The following is a 21,209-nucleotide window of genomic DNA, read 5'->3' on the forward strand; positions in this document are numbered from 1 at the left end:
CTGAGCGAAAACGATGTGACAGTCTATGTTACATCAAGTATATTTCATGATATATTCAAATTGGTATTCAAATTATTTATTTATTACTATTATTAATACGGTCGGGAGATAAAATTACTTTTTGATGAAACATTGCATAATATGCAATTGTCATTGTGTATAAAATAATATGGCATTGTATTGAAAGTTTTAAGACCCATGAATAATATTTTTAAATTATAACAAAATAACTAAAAGCGTATAAATAACTAATTTCGTTCAAATATAAACTCAAAATATGAAAACTATTCATGGTTATTTGTTTTTGAAATGTACTACACAAATAGAATCAATTTTTTTGATTTAATATTAAAAATAAAAAATACTCTTTTTTGCTTAAATTTGTTTTTCTGAATATTTTGAAAATTATTTGGAGTTTTCTACTTTGATGCCCTCCTTGTAAACTGGATCTAATTTCTACCAGAAACCACACACAAAATTGAAAATTCAAGCATTTTTTCTACTAGAAAAATAATTATGAGGTACCTACACTAATCTGCTTACCTACAGCAGAACAAGTTTTTATAATTGCAGGTGGTGAAAAGTAATAATTCTCTTTTTACTTACGTACCTATTGCGTAGTTTGAAATATCATTGAATTCAGTAATACTTTGACGACAGGTATTCAAGTCTTCACTATCAACATTGCTATATCTAATTGTGTTTTTATTTTATTCTTTTACTCAAACCATAAGTTAAGAACATGTTAAGTTAATTTAAGAAAATTCTTTCAATGTTTGTATTTGAGCCGTTACGCACATTAAAAAATCAACTACCTAGGTATTATTTTAAAATTTGGAAAATAACCATTTCAATAACCATGTTCTCTACTGGTTTCAAAATAAATGTCTATATTTCTGATAAAGTTTCTAATCCGTAAATCTATGTTCTAGAATCTAGATAGATAGACATAGCATATTATTTATAGTATTGTGCATTATACAGTGACAACAACCTAATGGACAAGAAATTGGTAGGGACGGCCACGGGCCACGGCCGACGGATGGTGATAACGTATCACAAGTAAAGGAATATACTGCCATATTGTTACGATTAATTATTTATGCTTTTAATATCTCAACACAAAAAATAGATATAAAAAATTTAATAAGTGTGTACTTTTTGGAAAACGAGGTAGTTTGGTGTCCCGACGACAGTTAACTTAACTTAAGAGAGGGATATTTCAGTATTATATGAGACTTCTAGCAACTCTAATATATAAGATATTTTATCTGTATCTATTATACAGACTAGATGCGATGTCTATATTATATGTATAATATTATTTTAAACACAATTCAAAAATATCAATACTGTTAACCATCCTAAGCTAATTAATAATATAGAAAATACTGTTTATAATTTGTATTATATAATAAATTGTTCCAAACGAGTTCATACTTCTTGTAACAACATTTAAAATTATTTTGCAAACTGGTCATACAATTTGGTCCAAACAAGTCGTGTTTTTTAAGATTAGTGTAAACGTGATCTCTTCTTTGATAATATACAACTTCGACTTTATCACGTACTGCAATGTGAATATTATGATGTATCTCTATACTTTTACTAATGCTATTCATATCAACTAGGTAATTGTAAAAAAAATGTTGAGTCGACTAAGTTAGTAAAGTCAGTAAATCATTGTGTTAGTCACCAATTTTCAGAAATAAAGTAATGATTTATGAATTTTATTTTGTACCGTGTCTGCTGTTGAATTCACATTGTCCCAAAATTATCGTCAGCAGTGGTGTAGTCTTAAAAAATGTTATGGGTACACAGTACACACCTAGGCATGCGGGGGCTCTGACTCCCCACCCATCACTATTCCATCTACTTGTTTACATATTATACAATATTACCTAATAAATAATGATTGATATTGAAACTCGTAATCCATAAAATATAATGTTAAAAACGTATTGAACTGAAAAAAAACTGAAAAATTGTATATATTAGCATTGAATATACCATATTAAAACGACATAAGTATTATAATATTAAAATATTATAATACCTAATATTACAAAATATAATGTATGATACATTTTTTTGCATTTTTTGAATATAAATAATACAATTAATTTAGAGGGACAAATTTCAATGGGAGGATGGGTTTGAGTATGTACCTGAAACCCCGAGGACGACGCCACTGATCACTAATTTTATTAATTCAATTGTTGTTTGATATGGACGATACAAAATAATTTTTAGAATAACAATTTTTTCTTTTTTTTATTAATTGAATTACTTTTAATACACAAGTGGTCTATATCAGTAGTGAGTCTTACTTTACCCACCGTAGAATGTTAAGTGTACCTTGTTATTGAGTAAGTCACTAGGTTGGTACTAGATTGGTTTTCCGAGTTCCTACCCCGCATGCCGAATTGGTTCTCGTTTAAAAAACGTATTTTATTCAAATGAGCTGAATTGGTCCCCATTTAAAGTCAAATAGCTTAAATTAGAATTTTTAGCAATTTTTTATATTAGAAATCATTTAAAGAATTTACCATAACACATTCTAATATTTGTTTATTTTTTGAAGGCTTTGAACAGTATTTAAAAATTAAATTATATTAAATTTTGTAGTAGTAATACAAGGACATTTACCAGCAAACAAGAAAAAACCACTAATACTTGGAAAAGTATATGACTGTCTATACCTACATTAATGGGAAACTTACACAGTTAGAATATTTGAAGAAAGTTTGATTCAAATTTTCAAGATTATTAGTATAACATAACCTATCAGCTAACTAATTTAAAATTTAAATTATTATATTTTTCGTTTACCTAAGTGATGACAGATGACTAGTTGACTTCTATTTCAACGATCTTTAATGCATATTTTTAACCATGACTACTTTAAAGTTGACAGTACTCAGCCTGTAAAATTGAGAAGGGAAATGTACTTAGTGAAAAAGCGAGAAGCAACTCGACTAGTGTCCAGTAGTGGGATCGTCATACATTTAAAAAAGAACCAATTTGGCGAACTTTAGTGAAATAACTTTTTCAAATGGGAACTGATTCGGCCAAATGGTAACCAATTCGTCTATTCACAGTCACCATTATGGCTGTAAAGGGGTGATCATAGGCGTGAGCAGCAATTTGGTATGGGGTGTGCCATGAAGATATTGGGCCACTTTCTCTTAAATGGGCCTTCACAAACATAAGGTACCCACCACCTCCAAAAACAAAAAATAAATAGAAAAAATGCAATATAAATTCATAAAAACTCATATTGATTAATACTTATCCTTGTACCTACTTGTGTTTCACAAATACATCTTATATATTTCAATTATTATTTAAAAAAATAAGTAAATAGGTACATTTTATTATATTTTTAAAGACATTGTTCTAATAATATATTATAATACACCTATATTAGAGTATTCAATAAAATCATTACATCATTCAACTTAAAATAAAATTCGTGTTGCAATAGTACGCGTGAATTAAGTGAAACTTCTTTACAGAGGGAAAGAAAAAAAGGTTAACGCCCATCATGGTCAAATATTAAATTTTTATAATTTTATTGAACAAATTAAGAAAAAAATGTTCAATAAAAACTTATTTATTATTATTACCATACAAAGATAAGACAAATGAATTATTATTTATTACCAAGAACCCTTAGTGTCAAGTAAGCCACGCCTGTAACGCTTTTTGGTCGCAACGACTGAGCCCATGAACTTACCAACTTACGCTTCCGCGTCTAAAAATGGTTCACTTTAATACAATGTTTAACAATGCAAGATTATACCCTAACCTAACCTAACCTAACCTAATCTTTAAGAATTAGTAGAAAAACACGCGTTGGAATAAAAATTAATATTATCACTGTAACAATCAAACTTGGACATTGAAGGCAGTGATGAGTTATATATCACTATTAGTGGTTGTTTTATTTAACTGGTTATCCAAATGTGTTCATACTTCATCGTTATTGTTTGTGCTATTTATTTTGTAGCATAAACATTAAAAAGAGGCCCAGGATGAATAGAAGTCGTACAAGCAGCATCAGACCACGGGGTATACCACTGCGCACCTGGCACACCTTGTGCACATACCTATGTAGGTGATATATCACCCCTAGACAAATGTAAAATTAAAGTCAATTTTTCAATTGTAAATGATAAACTATTTTTACTGATGGTATTTTACTACATAACATAAGACATAGGCAGCATCTTGTATCTATGTTGTATATTTATTTTCTGATATGATGAAAGCAATTTTGTTAGTTCTTAATTGTTTTATGAAATTGTTATCCCCTTCCCCTCCTCCATCACTAGGTTTTGATTGATGGATGCCCTTGAATCACTGTAATATTAAATCAATTTAACATTCAATAAATTATTGCAATTATTGAATTCAAAAAACTTTTTTGAGGGAAGACAGTCCGTCAGCCTATTATAGCCTATAGCTATAGGTATACTACGCTAAGTATATTAATTCATGATATATTTATATTTCTACTATAATAGTTTATTTTACTATTAATAATTATTTTTTGCCGAAAACATTTAATTTATTATAATATTAATATTTAATTATTAAAATTAATATTTATGATTTATATCATATATTCTTGTTATTAACTTTTGAGTCAATACCAAATTAACCTATTAGTAAGGTTACCTCTATAGAAGCTAGAATGATGTGAGTACTGTACTGAGTAGGTTAATTATATAAATAGCAAATAGCATAAAATCATTCTAAATGTTTTCAAAATGTCGTTGTGTATTTAAAATCTAATAATATAGATACTTAAAAGTTTCTAGATCGATCTTCTTAGTTTAATAGTTTGTATGTCTGATTTCGTCTAAATTTAAGCTTCAGATGTCTATAAAAAAAAATATTATAACTACAAAATTATTTGCGAATTTTTGTAATTTTCCCAAAGTTTGAACTACAAATGCTTTTAAAAAAATAATAAATATTTATAATAAAAACTTATGATGAAGCTTGTATTATATTTTTTTAACTTTTGGACTGAGCAAAATGTTTAAATTGTAATCATTATCTATTTTTATTTTTTATTTCGTTATATAAATAGCTCAAATTGAGAAAAAAAAAATTTTGAACTATACCATGTATAATTATTAGGTGAAAATTTCAAACATCCACGGTTTTAGTTTTTGTTTTAGAATAAAATAAGGAAATTGACTTTGAGTAAAAATTCCAGTTTTTCCTATTTTAAATTCTGAGCGGGGTAAAGAATGTCAATATTTTACAATTTTTACGTTTTGTATCTGTGTACATTGTAAGTAGTTGAAATAATGCTTCGATTTTCATTTTCAGTTCTTTTTCTAGTGGAAAAGACAATCTAGATAATGCATTGACAAAAACAAAAAAAAAAAATTAAGGAATAATAAAAATTCAAAAAACCCCTTTTTGATCAAATAGATTTTGATGCAACTCAAAATAATTTGTAACTTTTTAAGCTATTGGCATAAGACATTCTCTATTTTTATTAGTTTTTTTCTTAATTATCGCCCATAAAAAAACTTGAAAATCTTTACGAGGTTCCACATAAATTGTTATAATAAGAGTTCAAAAATATAAAAGATACATTGTCATGATATTTTTTTTTATGTACATTTAAAGTTCAAATGTTGATAAAATTCATCATAATCACCAAAATTTGCCAATCATTTTGTAGTTCAACATTTATAACTTAAGATTGAGCATTTAAACAAGGTTTCTCCATAAGTATATTTTCCAACATTGACTAAAAAATCTAAAAATAATAAACACACAGTTTATTTAACTAGATATTTTATAATTCAAATTTGGACGAAATTGAAATTTGATCAATTTTAAGTATGGATGGCAGCTGATACTTGATATTAAATTAATTTTCATTTGTTCTAATACATATTATAATGTATATATAATATTAAATAGTTTTTAAAAATAGATTAACTAAAATCGGATTAATATTCTATGATTACAACAACACAAAATGTGAACATGAAAATTAAGATTAAAATACATTTTTCATAAAATCCTTAACACAATTTTTTTAAATATTGTTCTTATCACTTATCAATAATAATAATACTTTTTTAAATTTAATTTGAAATTTAGTAAAAATGCGTTATCATAAATTATAATCAATATTTATAATAGACAGTTTACATAAATTGTGATATAAAAAATTGTTGTATGTGTTCTGATCTATCAGAAAAAAATAATGACAAAGAGCTATTTAAATGTATTAACGTACAACATGTGATATAAAAAATTGTTGTCAATACTATAAAAAATATTAATAATGTAATAATGCAAATGTTGGCGCATAGTACAGTAAAAAATATTTGTATTATTTTTAATTTGATATCCAATAGTGGCTAATGTTAAAATTACAATCATTTTTACAGTAAAATAAAAAAATTAAATATAACAGACCGATTTTACGTAGGTTTTGGTAATTTTACGATTAAAATCATTATACTTTTTAAAATCATAGAATTATTTGTTATAATAAAATGAAATAACGTATGCAATAAACTGAATATATTTTATGTACTTGTAATGTATTTTTAGGTAACACACAAGTATTGTGGCCATAAAATATATAATGTACAACAATATAATAATCTTTGTTATGGATAGAATCAAAATCTACATTATTTAAATTTGATATTTACATAATTTTTAAGTAATATTTTATTAAATTCAGTTTAAAAAATGAACACAAATTGGCTCGTTTTGCATTCATTACTATCATAATTACCATTTAACGTGCCCATGCGGTGTGTTCGGAGTACCACCTATTCTACGACACTGTAGTGACAATGATGAAGGGGCAAAACGGTTGCGAGTCAATAGACGTGGGATGGGATACATTTTAATTGCCGAAGGTCACCGATTTTGCAGAATCCATATAATAATATTACGGTTATGCAACCCTTGGATGAGTATACAGACAACCGGTTTTTAGACATAAGAAGACCAGACAAAAAACAAATACAGACAAAAAAAAACTATTTATAATACGAATGCACAATTTAAAACCAAATACTTTTATTATGCTAAAAAATCTATAAAAAAATTGTAATAAAAAAAACCTTGGACGGATATTAAACATTTATCGGTAGGAGGGGTTTATTCGTGTCATATATCCATAAAAAATTCTCCCATCCCGGATTACTGGTTCTTGACAATATTTTTTTTGCTGGAGACCAGCCAATACATTGTAGCATCGGCGATTGTATATATAGTAAATACCGGCGTTCAGTAAGATATCCAGTCATTTGGTAGCTGCAGGGCTGAACAGTACCAACAGACGACAAGGCAGAAGCGACAAGCATTATGGCTTCTGGTGCTATGGTGAGAATGAACAAAACACTATTTTTCTTTTATTCTTATCACACATTCATAGTTCAACTGTTCAACAACTTGTATTAAAAATCTAATTAAAATATAAAATTATATGAACATCAACTAAGATCCAAATTTAGTGATATTAAAATGATAAATATAATAATAAAATGGTACCTATAGAGTATAGGTACTTAGCTTAATTTAGAATACTAGTATTTCTTATTTAATAGTTAATTTATAAATATTTACGCTTAAACATCGCCTTAATATTTAAAATAATCTAAATTCCACTTCAAGTTTCATGGGATGATAATCGCTGTAGAGTACCAAATATATATTTTTTGAAACAAATTTATATGTTAAATTACTTTTTCTTTATTCAACTTCCCTTATAACTATTATTAATATCTGTGAGTATAAACATGAAAAATGCAATTGTTAGTAATAAAATAGTTACCTTAATACACTAGATAGATGCCTAATACACTAAAAATATTATACATAATACATTTTTGAAAATTTTAACTTATGATGTTATTTAGTTGATAATTATGATAATATTATATTTGAATTACTTATTTCGAGATACTCATGATATGATACTTTAAGATGTATAGAAACGATTAACATGTAAAATTATAAATTAATAATTGAAAAATATAAACTTTATTCAAGATATCATAAATTTAACTTCCGTCATAGAATTATATAAATAACTATAAGATTTAACTAGACTTATAGTTAGTAGGTACAAGAACAAGGAGACAGTAATTTATACTTGTAAAGGGGAAAAAAAATATTAATTACTAAAAAAACTTACAGAAAAATATTTGATATTATTATGAAATGCTTTTCATTATTTTATATATATCTTGAAACGCTTAAAAAAATTTTAAAAAAGGTTTTATTGTAATTTACTATAAAAAATGATATACCTGGTTACTAACAATGGGTCAGATAAAATAATCAGTAACCGTAGTTGTGCACAGTACACAAAATTAAATTTTAATTCAATATTTTTTTCTGATTTGGATATAATTGTAACAATATATTATATTATAAAACGGAAATACTTAATAATTATTAATTTAAATTTTATTTATCAATACTTTTTTTAGATTCAAATAGCTCTACTAGGACTCCTAGTTGTGTCCACAGCATTTGCTGACACCAAGCCGGCAGATAAGAACGAGAAGAAAAGGGAAGCCTTATTCAACCCATTCACATTTGGAGCCAAGACTTTTGGCTCTTCAACCCCAGCCCCATTTTTGTTTGGTAGCTCATTCTCGTCGACTGCCGCACCATTCAGATCTGTTTCTTACAGCTCCACTCCAGTTCCGTTCGCATTCGGTAACTCTTTTGCATCAAATGCCTACTCCAACGCAGCGGCAGCTCAATCTTCCGATGGAGCATTATTCATTGGATCTTCCACACCTGCTCCATTCTACGATGGATCATTCGGTTCTTCCACCCCAGCTGCTCTAATTGGTTCATCTACACCCGCACCTTTCATATCTGGTGCCGCAGTGTCCAGTGCCGCACTATCGGACGCAAGCTTCGCGTATTCTTCCACCCCAGCTTCACTTTTAGTTGGAGGAGCTTCGCCCGTTGTTTCGTCTACCCCGGAAGCGGTTGTTTTGAATAGATCACCGGCTTTTGCTACATCATATGGTTCATACTATTCAGGAGCTTACTCCCCGTCGTACTCTCAAGGCGCAATCGTCAAGTCTGACGCAATCAGCAATGATGCCGTTGAAATACCAGCAGTAGCTAACGCCCCTGCACCTCATCACGAAGTTACCATCTCTAAAGAAGTTCCGGTTCCATACTACGTCCAAGTTGAAAAGAGAGTCCCATACCCCGTTGTCGTTCGTGTCCCACAACCATACCAAGTTACTGTAGAAAAACACGTGCCATACGCCGTACATGTCAATGTAGACCGTCCAGTTCACGTTCCTCAACCATACCCAGTCGAAGTTGAGAAGAGAGTGCCATACCCAGTAGAAAAGCCAGTACCTTATGAAGTGAAGGTCCCAGTCGACAGGCCGTACGCAGTTCCAGTTCCAGTTGAGAAACCCGTCCCATACGCGGTTGAAAAACCAGTCCCATACCCAGTGCGAGTAAATGTTGACAGACCATACCCCGTAGAAAAACCAGTGCCATACCCAAAAACCGTCGAAAAACCAGTGCCATACGCAGTAGAGAAGGCTGTGCCATACCCAGTAGAAAAATTAGTACCATAAGCAGTAGAAAAGAAAGTACCATAACCAGTAAGGTACGAAGTACCAGTAAAAGTAACAGTTCCAGTAGAAGTTAAAGTTCCAGTATCAGTGGACAGACCAGTCCCATACCCAGTAGAAAAGAGAGTGCCATACCCAGTTCAAGTTCCAGTTGAAGTTAAGGTCCCAGTCCCAGTTGCAGCTCCAGCTCAACGTTTCGCCACTGTCCACTATTATCAACAATCTCCAGCCGCTTTGGGATATGAATCAAGTGCTCTTTATGGACAATCTGGTTACAAAGCTTTCTCATCAGGTTTAGCTCAAGGTTCTGGAAGTTCATTCTACAGATCTACTCCAGCGTCTGCTGGTGCATTCTACAGCTCTACTCCAGCGTCTGCTAGTGCATTCTACAGCTCTACGGCTAGCCCAATCAGCACATACAGTTCAACTGTCAGCCCAGCTGGATTCTACGGCTCAAACGTCGTCCAAGAAGGTTTCGCTGGTTCATCCGCCGCTCCATTCAGTTTCGGCCAACAATCTTTCTTTGGATCTTCGACACCAGCCCCATTCAACACTTTCTCCTCTGACTTAGCATCTTCTGAATTAAAGTCCGCTAGCATTGGATCTGCCAGTCTAGATTCGGTCGCAGTTGGAAGTGCATCTTTGAAAGCCACCAACTTTGACGTTGTCAAGAAATAAATCGTTGAAAACTTAAATTTATCTGATATGGAATTTTCATTATTTTAATGTTCATAGAATAATGGAAAAATGATCTATATTTTTTTTAAGAAAGCCGTCATTTGTTTTGCAGATTGACGATTTCAATTATTAATCTGTAATATTTTAAAAATTATCAATAAAAAAAATATGTGCATTAATAATGTATTTACCCATTTCATATTATTCAACACCGTAAATCATGATAAAACGGCTATTACAGTCACAGTCCACAGGGGATACGGTCATCCGGCCGAATCCAAACGGCCGACGACTATATAGGCCGACAGTCGGATAGCCGAAAGTATTTTAGCCGACAAGGTCAAAAGGCCGACACTACGAAAAGCCGACACTAAAATAAATTAAGTATAAACTATTATTATTCGATAACGTAGTGTTGTCTTTTGTTGTCATACTGTTATCGATAACTTATCGAAATTTAACGATACCTAATACCTATAGCCTGTAAATATAACTATAATCTACAGTGGGTATTGCAAGTTCACAAATANATAACTTATCGAAATTTAACGATACCTAATACCTATAGCCTGTAAATATAACTATAATCTACAGTGGGTATTGCAAGTTCACAAATACTGTTTCAGTTGATTCGTTAACCACGTCACGTCTTTTCATTAATTTTTGTGTCGTTGTTTAATTTAATTTATGTATTTGCATTAAATAATTATGGAATATAAAATTGAAATTTTTGGAACAAAATTATTAATTGACAATTTTATCATGATTAAAAACAAAAACCGTAACAATAAATATTATTAGGAATGTGAAAAGAGGAAACATAGTAAACGGCATAATAGTAATAACGAATATTGTAATGCAAGAGCAGTAACAATTCTTGTTGATGGTAATCATATTGTTAAAGATAATTCTTTTTTAAATCACAACCATGGGCCTGACCCATGCCGATTGTTGGTAAAGAAAAACATAAAATATATTGTTTCAAAAGCTTTGTCTTCGAGAGATAAACCTTCGCAAATAATACAGGAAGCAACGAGTCGCATCCCCGTCAATTCTCAGCCATACATGCCATCAGTTGAAGCAACGCGAAAAATTATTTCACGGTGTAGAAGACATCAGAAACCACCAGAACCAACAAGTCTTTCACAAATAGATATTCCTCTTAACTTACGTAAGTCTTTTAATGGTCAAACATTTTTACTAAAAGAAAGTACTATTGAGGGTCACAAAATATATATTTTTACTACTAAAGATGAAATATCAAAACTTGTCAATGCCAATTACTGGGTTATGGATGGTACATTTAAAACTGTGCCAAGTATATTTTTACAAATGTACACTATACATGCACCTGTTGGTGGAAATAATTCTAGAATTTTGCCATTAGTATATGTTTTAATGACCAGTAAACAACAATGTTGTTACGAACGTTTATTCGAAGACCTAATATCGATATGAGCCATTGTTTCCACCATCATTTTGGTCAATACATTTCAATCATGAAAACAATATTCCAAGGACACAAAACAAAGTCGAAGCATGGCACAAAAGATGGAAAGTATTAGTAGGAGCTGATCACGTTGGGGTATATAGTATAATTGAGGAAATGAGAAAAGAGCAACAACACGTTGTGGGTAAGATAAATTCACGAATAAAAATATTCTACTAATATTACAATAAAATATAATTTATTTATACATAAATTTTGAATCCAGAGCAAATTCAAATTATTTTATCCGGACAAGCAAGGCCAAAACAAAATTCAAAGTACATAAAACGTCAAAACCAAATTCAAACTATTCTTAATGATAAAGAAAACAGGACAACCCTCGAGACAATACGAGGTATTGCATACAATTTGCACTATTAATTTTTATTTATTAACATTTAACTATATAACATAATTATCAATAATAATTTATTAGTATTTTTTATTTTTATGTATGTATAAATATCAAATTTTTTAATTTTTAAAATATATTAGGAATATAAAATGTACTTATAATTATTAATAATACACTATATTTTATTTTTAAGAATAAGTATCACCTATATATATATATATATGTGTGCATAATTTACCTATCACAACATAAAATTGCTTAATCGGCCATTTAATATGTCGGCCTAATGCGTGTCGGCCTATAAATTTGTCGGCCATTTAGTATGTCGGCCTATTGCGTGTCAGCCAAATGTCTGTCGGCCGATTGTACCACACCCAGTCCACAGACATTAGAAGACCGCGTACATGTTTTATACTCTACGTTTAGGGGTCTTATATTTATTTAAGCCTTTAAAATGCTTAATATTACATAATTTAGTAAACAACTAAATGTTTATTGTTTAAACGAAGTAACGAATAATACCTAATAAATATAAATTTTAATCCGGATTTATTCCAACTAGGTATGTGTCGCGGTCTCCCAGGGGCGTCGCGAACGAAGTGAGTTCAGTCAAAGAACTGGAAACAGTGGAAACTATAATTAATGTTATAAATAAATACATTTAAATACATAGAAACATTATTTTTTCTGTCGTTAATCATTTGGGAGCCGTCAAAATATTGTGAAGACACAAAGGAGTCGTTGTATGAAAGAGGTTGATACCTCTGCTATTATAGGTCTGCTAACCTATCAATGTTATGTAATATTTTTGTAGCAGTTCTATGAAGACGTCGATTGACACTTAGTAGTTGGCAGTCAAGGTCAACAAAATACTAACTGATGAATCAATAATAGGTACCTAGGTACATTATTATTATTTTTTTTTTATTAGATAAAATAAAATATATAAGTACGGTAAAATTAATTACGCCTATACAAATTGTATTGATTAATTAATAACTCCGTTTGACCTTTAAGACTAACTTTAGCTTGTGAAGGGGTTGATGAAATTATAGTATTATACGTATACCTAATTATAATCAATAACTATTATATTAACTTATTACAGGTAAGTAACATTTTTTTATAATTTGTCCGATTTTATCGAACAAATAATAATTTTGCGATTGTCGGAAAGGTTATGTTTTTTTTTACAATGCAATTAGGTTTATTTTTGTCTGTGATACCTTTACGGCTTTAACTATTACATATTAATATATTAGGTATGCAGTTATAAAAAAGTGAATGGAAATTACCTAGATTGCGAGTGGAGCGAGTTACCATGTAGGGCTGCCGGCTGGTCATAACTGTTGCCATCTTTACTGAAAACTAAAAATGATGCCACACTGGATTGTCTTATTGTATATTATTTATTTTGTATATATAGCTATGTTTAAACCAGCATTATAGAAAATACTTTATTGATACATTTACTATAGCATTGAAAACCGTCGTCAGTTGGTCTTAAACTTAGTGAAAACATTTTCAGTCTTACCAATATCTCTTTTGTGTGGGTCCCAAATCGTAATATGGTAGGTCTAAATATCTGAGTTATACATTTTAAAATTTAAGCTCAATGATGTTTTTTATTTTTCTCTAAATTCTTAAAATACTCTCTTAATAGTTGATATTCCATTAAATAGTGGTAAAATGACTATGCTCAAAATATGCTGTTATACATGGGATTTATTTTTTAAGGGGGGGGGGGAGGTTGGTCTGGAAGGTAATCATATGTCACCCTTATATTTAAATATTCAAATAAAGTATGATTTATTATAATGTTATTTCTTAATACTTCTGAGTATTAGTATTATTCATGAATTTAACCCTGGTTTTGCATATAACTCGTAAGATAAAAAAAAGAGTTAATCAAACAGTACACTATAATATTTGGAAGCACCCGAGTGACCACCAATTTATTTACAATAGTCAATAACCATTGAGCGGCTCAAACATAAAAAAACGTTGAGTATGGCTACTCCAACTGATGGCCCACAGGTAAATCACCTGTTATATTTTCATGATTTGGCGTTGGTATTATTTTAATTAATTGAAATAATTATGTGAATTGAACGAAAATCTGATTATGAATGAGTAGGACTCCTTAAATGCTTAGTAGTTTAAAATTATGAATTCTTATTTTATTTGGATATATTCATCTACAAGTAAGTTGTGCTGAACCTTGTACTTTAATAAAGATATTTTAGAGACTCAAATTTGTGAATTATTTGCATCTCCTCCACCGATATTATTAAACCTACTGTAAGACTGACTTGTACACAGTACACTAAATAATGTGATGATGTAAGTATTCCAATATCTAACTATTTTTTTTTTAAAGAACCATTGTACATAATCCAATACAGAGTTAAGAGGTGGAAATCAATTTATACAAAATTTAATTTATTATTTATATCTTATGTATTCATTTTTTAATTTTTTTGATTACATTATAATGCAATATTTATGTGAGGTTGTATAAAAATTGATTAATTGATTAATATACTAAAATTGGAGATCAACTATAATTCACAGGACACTAAATCTGTGATAATTCTATTCAATAAAACTATGCAACCTATTGCAACCTGTCATGAAAATTAATAATTAAAGAAATATGATTACCACACATGTATGGTGAACATTCATCAACATTCTTTTTGTGTAAGATTTTCAAGCACATTTTATTGATTTAAATAAATTATTAGAGAAATAAACAACCACATTTACATACACATAATATTTTCTATGCAGTTTAAAGTAATTTTATTAAATAAAAAAATTATTATTATGGAAGTTACTAGTGGAATGTCACGCATAGCTTTGTACAGAACAGGAATAAAGTTAACACGTAACATAATGGGGAATAATTTTAATTTAAAAAATTCATCTTGATCAAATAAATTTTAAAAAAAGTATATATATTTTTGAAAGAAAATAATTATTATAATAGATTTTGTAATAAAATCATTGTAAGGTATAAATTATTATACAAATCAGAACCACTGGATAATACAATTCACACATGTGTACTGTAAGTCTGTAAATGATTTATCTTATCTTCTAAAATCATTATAATAACCATGATTGCGTTTGTTGTGATGATAATGCGAATTTCTATCACTCCTGTCTTCCCATTTTCTTTTATTATCTCTTTTACGATTCCAGAATGGTCTATATGAAGGAACTAATGGTGGAGTTGTAAGTCCAATTGTTACTGTAGCAACAAAATCTTCATCGTCATCTGTGTATCGATTTATAAACTCCTCCTCAAATTGCAATAACTTTTCTTTCTGATTCTCTGTTAGTGGTTCATCGACACATGTTTCAAGGATTTTAAATGTAGTGATGTTATCTTTAATAACTATTTCATGTTTGCTATCTGTTGAATTTTGATTACTCGGAGATGACATTTTTAATCTGAAATCTCTTCTATCGTAGAAAAATGTTTTGGCACCACAATCAGTGAGTCAGCATCTTAAAAAAAGAACCAAAATTATAATGAGATTGAAGATATTATGTAAATTTAGAAATTAAGATTAAAATTAGTGGATATTTATAAGAACTACAACTGATTCTAAATACATGAATAGTAAAATTTAATAATATTAAAAATTAAAATATAACTAGATTTTTCTTTTATTTCAAAAATGTTGTTTTTATGTTGTAAAACAAATACAAATTAAGTTATTAACATAGTATAGGTATTATGATTGAATTTATTGCTATATTTATATAAGTATACACAATATATTTTACCTATTTAAAATGCATTTAATAACATAAAATGTAAATAATTAAATTTATGTATGCAGGTAAAAAATATCTTTTAGAAATCTGAATACTGTTTCAAAAAAGGAGGCTATAAGGACAAAAATAAAACAAATTGTTTTAACACGATACTCATAACATATTTAATATTTGGGTATAATGCACTCTACTAGTGGCGACAAATAAAGATTGCGTTTGACTTAATTATTTACTCAAACTATTGGACTGAAGATGCCAATCCAGCATGTGTTGTCTCCGTCTTACAAACGTACAACATACCAAATTAAATTTAACAATAATCCATTTTTCTTTGTTATTTATAAAATTAGAATGAATTGGCGTATGATAAAATTTAAAGGTAAGATAATTATCTAGTGCATATAATAGGACTGAATTGATATTATTATTTTTAAGTAAGTTATGATGGTTTTTAAATGTATGTGCCATGTTATATGTTCATAAAACCGAGAAACACATGCGGGTGAGGTGTCTTCTCAGTAGCTTTTTCGATGTGATTCCAGACATATCTCTGGGTAGCATTAACAACACATCAAAAATATATTAGTACCTACTGGTTAGTAGAATTTTTTATTTTTAAGTCATTAACAATCAACAAGTTAAGCTCACGTAGTTCGTTAATAATACTTGAGATGATGACAACATAAAACCCTTCTTTTGATGGGTATATTTTATCACTGGTAGCCAAATGTAAAGGTTCAAACATCCTAAAACATAACAAGGTTTAAACAATTTAAAGATATATAAATACATACATTTAAAATAACTTGTAGTAATAACTGAATTTAATACAAGGTTCTTCATAACTAGTTATAATAGACATTAACAGTTGAGAAATTTTAAAGGTCCGTGTTATATATAATCCATGCATATTATGTACCTATACATTATATATATATGTGTACATCCATCTTATATAAAAATAAACAACAACAATTTTTCAACTTCAGAAGAATTTATAATGAAAGAAATGTTTAAACCAGATTTGGAATATGCTGGTTACAAGTTAATATACAAATACGTCAAACAATTTTGAGCATCTGGTATAATAATATATACTTATACATTGTATTGGTACAACTAAATAAATGATATGTTTAGATATTATACACTCTGTAAACTTACCACCCAATATGACGTCCACATTTAGCACATACACAAACTTTCCAAACGTAACCAGGAAACCATGAGTCTTCGGTCTGCCACTATTGAACAAAATAAATGTACTATTATTTATTGCATATTGCGTATAACACTTTCAATAAAAATTATTTAAAACAGTTTAAGAGTGCCTATATTAAATATTATGTTTATACTAATAATATACATTAGTGGTCAGCAACTTTTTAGGACTTCTAGGTTATATTCAAAAATTAAAAATGTTTTTAGAATTTTTCATACTTTAACGGTAAGTATAAATACAGTTAAATTATTTTATAGGTTTAATTTAATGGTTACATTAAGGTCTATAAATATAAAATAATCAATTAAATTATCATTTAGAAGTGGGTCCTATGAGATAGTCAGGAGGGCTGGATAAGGTCCGTGAGCTGTCAGTTTTCGACCAATAATTTATAATAATAATAAATTAACAATATAAATTAGTTTTAACAATTTTAGTATTTAACTTACATTGCCCTTTCCAACACATAAAGTTTTAGATAGTGTAATAATTTCAAATTGTGAATGCAATGAGTTCTTTACAGTTTGGACTTTGATATCTTTCAAACCAAATAATTGAGATACACGGCTATTTGAAGCAGCCGGACTGTCAATTGATACAAGTGATGATAATGGTGAAATATCTGTACCGCAGTGCCGGCAAAGAAAATAGTCATTGACTGTTTTTGACAAGTCTCCAGAGTTAATATCAGTGTCTTGAAACCTGGCTGACTTCCCATATGCCAGACAGACAAATAAAATAACCACAGCAAACACCATTAGACGGATACATTGAAATTTCAATGAAAATCTAAAACCTAGAATTAAAAAAAAAAAAACCAGTAGATTGAAAGGCCTAGAAATATATTATTATTTAAGAAACAGTTTATAATTATCCAGACAAAATTTTGGTTTTTTTACAATCTAATACCATGACTGAGAACGAAACCAAGAACTATTAAACTGGTTTATAAGCTATCGGTCTTGGCTAGTGTTAAAAAATAGAAAAACAAAGTTTTTACCAGATTTTTTAATAAAATAATTTCTAAAAATTAGTAATAAGTCCTAATGAATTGCATAATAAACATTTTAAACATGTTGATTAAAGTAATATAAAAATGTATAGTGTGTGAACAATAATATTATAATCTATGATGAGGAATGTATAGGCAATATAAGTAACTCAGTATGAAGTAACCGAGTAACCAACTGTATACATGTATTAGAAGAGGATATCAGTGCATTATTTGTTTTCCCTCTCTGGTCCATAAATATTAACTTGCTTTCAGCAGGACCAAAATTGTGTCGTTAGCTTTAATATTAGAGTATATTTACTTATTATAAAACTTGAAGTTGAAAACATTCTCTGTGTTTGAGTGTTTTGATTTTTTTTAATATTTTAATTTATATGCAAGTTAAGGTACATAAAATATAAAATATTTTATTTTAAAATGCTCATATATTGTAGAAAAATTGAAACATAAAAAAAACCAATTTTCAAACATAAATAATATTCTTTATTATTAATTAAATTACTTAAGTTTGATAATAGGTCAATTTACTTTAATATTAAAGCTAACAACATAAGATTGATTCTATTGAAAAAATTGTTATTCGTAGGCTAGATATAGAGAAAACAAAGTGCAATAACATACTCTCAATATACAAAATATATAACAATAATTAATTTTACTAATAGTTTTTAAATTAATTTAGTCTATACCAGACACACAGAGAATAAAATACAATCAATACACTATTTATTAATCCTTTTTGTTCGTGTACTATAGTGAACTGTATACTGTCAACAATAATGTTATTTTAATCGGTGAGTTAGTTAATTGTTGGGTAAGCCATAAACAAAATATACATTTAATCTATACTTGTACAGTAGTACTGTTTGGAACATTTTCAAATTTTTAATTACAGCGTTTCAAATTCATTGTTAAGAATACTTTAATTAGATTATAAAATAATTAGGCACTTCAGTATAATTAATTGTTTTTTTTTATTTATTATGACTAATTTCTGTTCATATCTAAATATTAATAAAAAAGGACACATCATACATTTTTTTCAAGTACCCTAGAAACATAATACATTGCTTGTACTCAAATATGTTAATACAAGATTTAAAATGATAAATGGGCAACATTTAAGACTTCTTATGAAATTGTCAACATCTTTAAAGAGGTTAAATGTTTTAAGCTTTACATTTAGGTTAATAGTACAACTACAAAATCATTTTTTTTAAATTTAGCACTTAAAAAATTGATATCTTAACCAATTTGAAGTAGATAATGAAATGAGTTATTGATATGATAAAACCTACTTTTTTCTTATTAGGTACCTCTACATATTATGAAACAGTTGAATTGTTTGTACATATTATATTGTTTAACTATTCACTGCAACAGTAAAAATACAGATGTTTTTTTATGACTCCTAAACTATTGGTTTAGCTTAGTACCAAATATTTATTCAGAGTAAAGATCAAATATTTTTGTAAAGAAAATTATGCCTGAAGGGATGAAATTTATAACAATAGAAAAGTGCTTTAAACATTGGAATACTGTACTTCTACTACATCAAATAATTAAATATTTTTTTAAACCTAAAATAATTATAAAGAAAATAATGATTACAAAAATACAAACAATATTTTATAAATACTAGATAATTTTTAAAAAGGTGTTGACACAATACATGTTGTCTATAGCTAAGTTTATTTTAGTACTAATTTACCAACACAAACAAAAGAACCAAATTTGTTTCTATATTATCAAAAGTTGAATTATGGATTATTATGAAGTTATTATTGTGATCCATATTATCAGCTACACAATCCATCATATCCTTAAGGTTATAACTTTATCTAGTAGGTGCAACCATTTCAAATAGTTCAATATGATTTAATATTAAGTAAATATATAAAAGGATTATAAATAATATCAAAGATTAAACGATATAAAATATAAATATTTTTCAAGCACAATAACATACCTATTGTTTTCGATATGTAAACACTGGCTAACCGTATTAAAAAAAAAAAATAATAGAATGACCAATAATTATTATATTATCATAGTAGTGCCCATAGTATAACAAAATATAACAAAAACAATACTACTTTTAAAATGTATTATTTTACCTAAATTACCTGCATAATAATACACAACCCAAACACAGGCATAGTGACATACCTATATAGGTAAATAATTACATATTGGTTTCATTTTCGAAAATTGCAGGATTAAAAAACACACAATTTTAACAACTCCTTTTATAAACAGTCAACAATACAGTAGATTTAAATCACATTTTCAAAATTCCACACCCAAACTCAGCACCTACTTTTGTGAGCTTGTAGATAAAATAATACATCCATAATCGAGTCGGAACATGGTCCGTCATACAAATTTCGTAGACACAAACATACCTTTGACCGGAAACACGCTGGGAAGTAGGAAAAATCTGAAGAAACGGCAACGTACTATGCGGCGAATGATGAACAAAATTATTTGTTAATTTGATCAGCATCTATTAAAGTATTAAATTACTGTATTATTATTATTGACATTAAAGAATGGCAGTCAACAGTAGAATAAAATAAAACAACATGTCAACAATATTGAATTAAATATCATTAATTATGATAGTGATAATTAATAATCTGCTTATTGCTAACATATATTATAAAATTAAAAATATAAATTAGTACAATATTATAATCATTTAACGTGTACATACCAATAGAATAGAGATAATAACGTACATACAGTGCATAGACAATAATACAAAATATTATAATCGTAATATTATAATCGTCGTGACGTCGTCAGCAGGAACGGCAGCAGCTCCGTACGGGATTGGGGTACTTGTCCCGAAATTTCATGGAGAAAAAAAAAAAGAGAAAAAAGAAAAAGAAAAAGATAACCCAACCTAGCCAACCGCCAAATGAGTTCAAATTTTCAATTTTAGAATTTAGTATTCCTAAATGAGCCGTCTTGAAATATATATTCAATTATGTATTTAATAATTCCCGCGTTTTTACATCTTATTGTTGTGTTTTGTAACGGTTTTT

At 28.5% G+C, this 21,209-nt stretch overlaps 2 protein-coding genes and 1 long non-coding RNA gene across 5 annotated transcripts; 2 read left to right on the forward strand and 1 right to left on the reverse strand.

Moving 5' to 3' along the window:
• The first annotated feature begins 7,253 nt into the window (after positions 1-7,253).
• LOC111037618 (calphotin-like) lies at positions 7,254-10,348 on the forward strand. The gene is given in 2 exon segments (XM_022320283.1): positions 7,254-7,380; positions 8,493-10,348. Coding segments are annotated over 2 exon segments (1,818 nt in total). The 5' UTR covers positions 7,254-7,362; the 3' UTR covers positions 10,293-10,348.
• Positions 10,349-12,014: 1,666 nt separating this feature from the next.
• On the forward strand, positions 12,015-12,817 carry LOC111037625. Its single transcript, XR_002604895.1, has 2 exons — positions 12,015-12,136; positions 12,699-12,817. It is a non-coding gene; the product is annotated as an uncharacterized LOC111037625 (long non-coding RNA).
• A 2,258-nt stretch (positions 12,818-15,075) lies between these two features.
• LOC111037620 (protein cereblon homolog) lies at positions 15,076-21,007 on the reverse strand. 3 transcript variants are annotated; one of them, XM_022320287.1, is made up of 6 exons: positions 20,876-21,007; positions 20,565-20,665; positions 17,597-17,943; positions 17,090-17,169; positions 16,574-16,671; positions 15,076-15,652 (listed from the first exon to the last, which is right to left on the reverse strand). In XM_022320287.1, exons 3-6 carry the CDS (start codon positions 17,903-17,905, stop codon positions 15,591-15,593), a joined length of 549 nt encoding a protein of 182 aa, XP_022175979.1. In that variant the 5' UTR covers positions 17,906-17,943; positions 20,565-20,665; positions 20,876-21,007; the 3' UTR covers positions 15,076-15,590. The 3 variants fall into 3 exon arrangements, with proteins under 3 accessions (XP_022175979.1, XP_022175980.1, XP_022175978.1); XM_022320288.1 differs by lacking the exon at positions 20,876-21,007 and having other exon boundaries at positions 20,565-20,674; XM_022320286.1 differs by lacking the exons at positions 20,565-20,665; positions 20,876-21,007 and adding an exon at positions 20,480-20,528.
• Positions 21,008-21,209: the final 202 nt, after the last annotated feature.

This window comes from Myzus persicae, unplaced genomic scaffold (genome assembly GCF_001856785.1).
Source record: "Myzus persicae strain clone G006 unplaced genomic scaffold, MPER_G0061.0, whole genome shotgun sequence".
NCBI lineage: Eukaryota > Metazoa > Arthropoda > Insecta > Hemiptera > Aphididae > Myzus > Myzus persicae.

Bases quoted from the DNA above. Each gene is read 5' to 3' on its own strand.
- LOC111037620 (XM_022320286.1), bottom strand. From the start codon at position 20,513: ATGGATGTATTATTTTATCTACAAGCTCACAAAA. The intron at 16,672-17,089 runs GTAAGTTTACAG...GTTATGTTTTAG, and splicing joins TGTGGACGTCATATTGGGTG to GATGTTTGAACCTTTACATT. The intron at 15,653-16,573 runs GTGAGCTTAACT...TCTTTTTTTAAG, and splicing joins AAGTATTATTAACGAACTAC to ATGCTGACTCACTGATTGTG.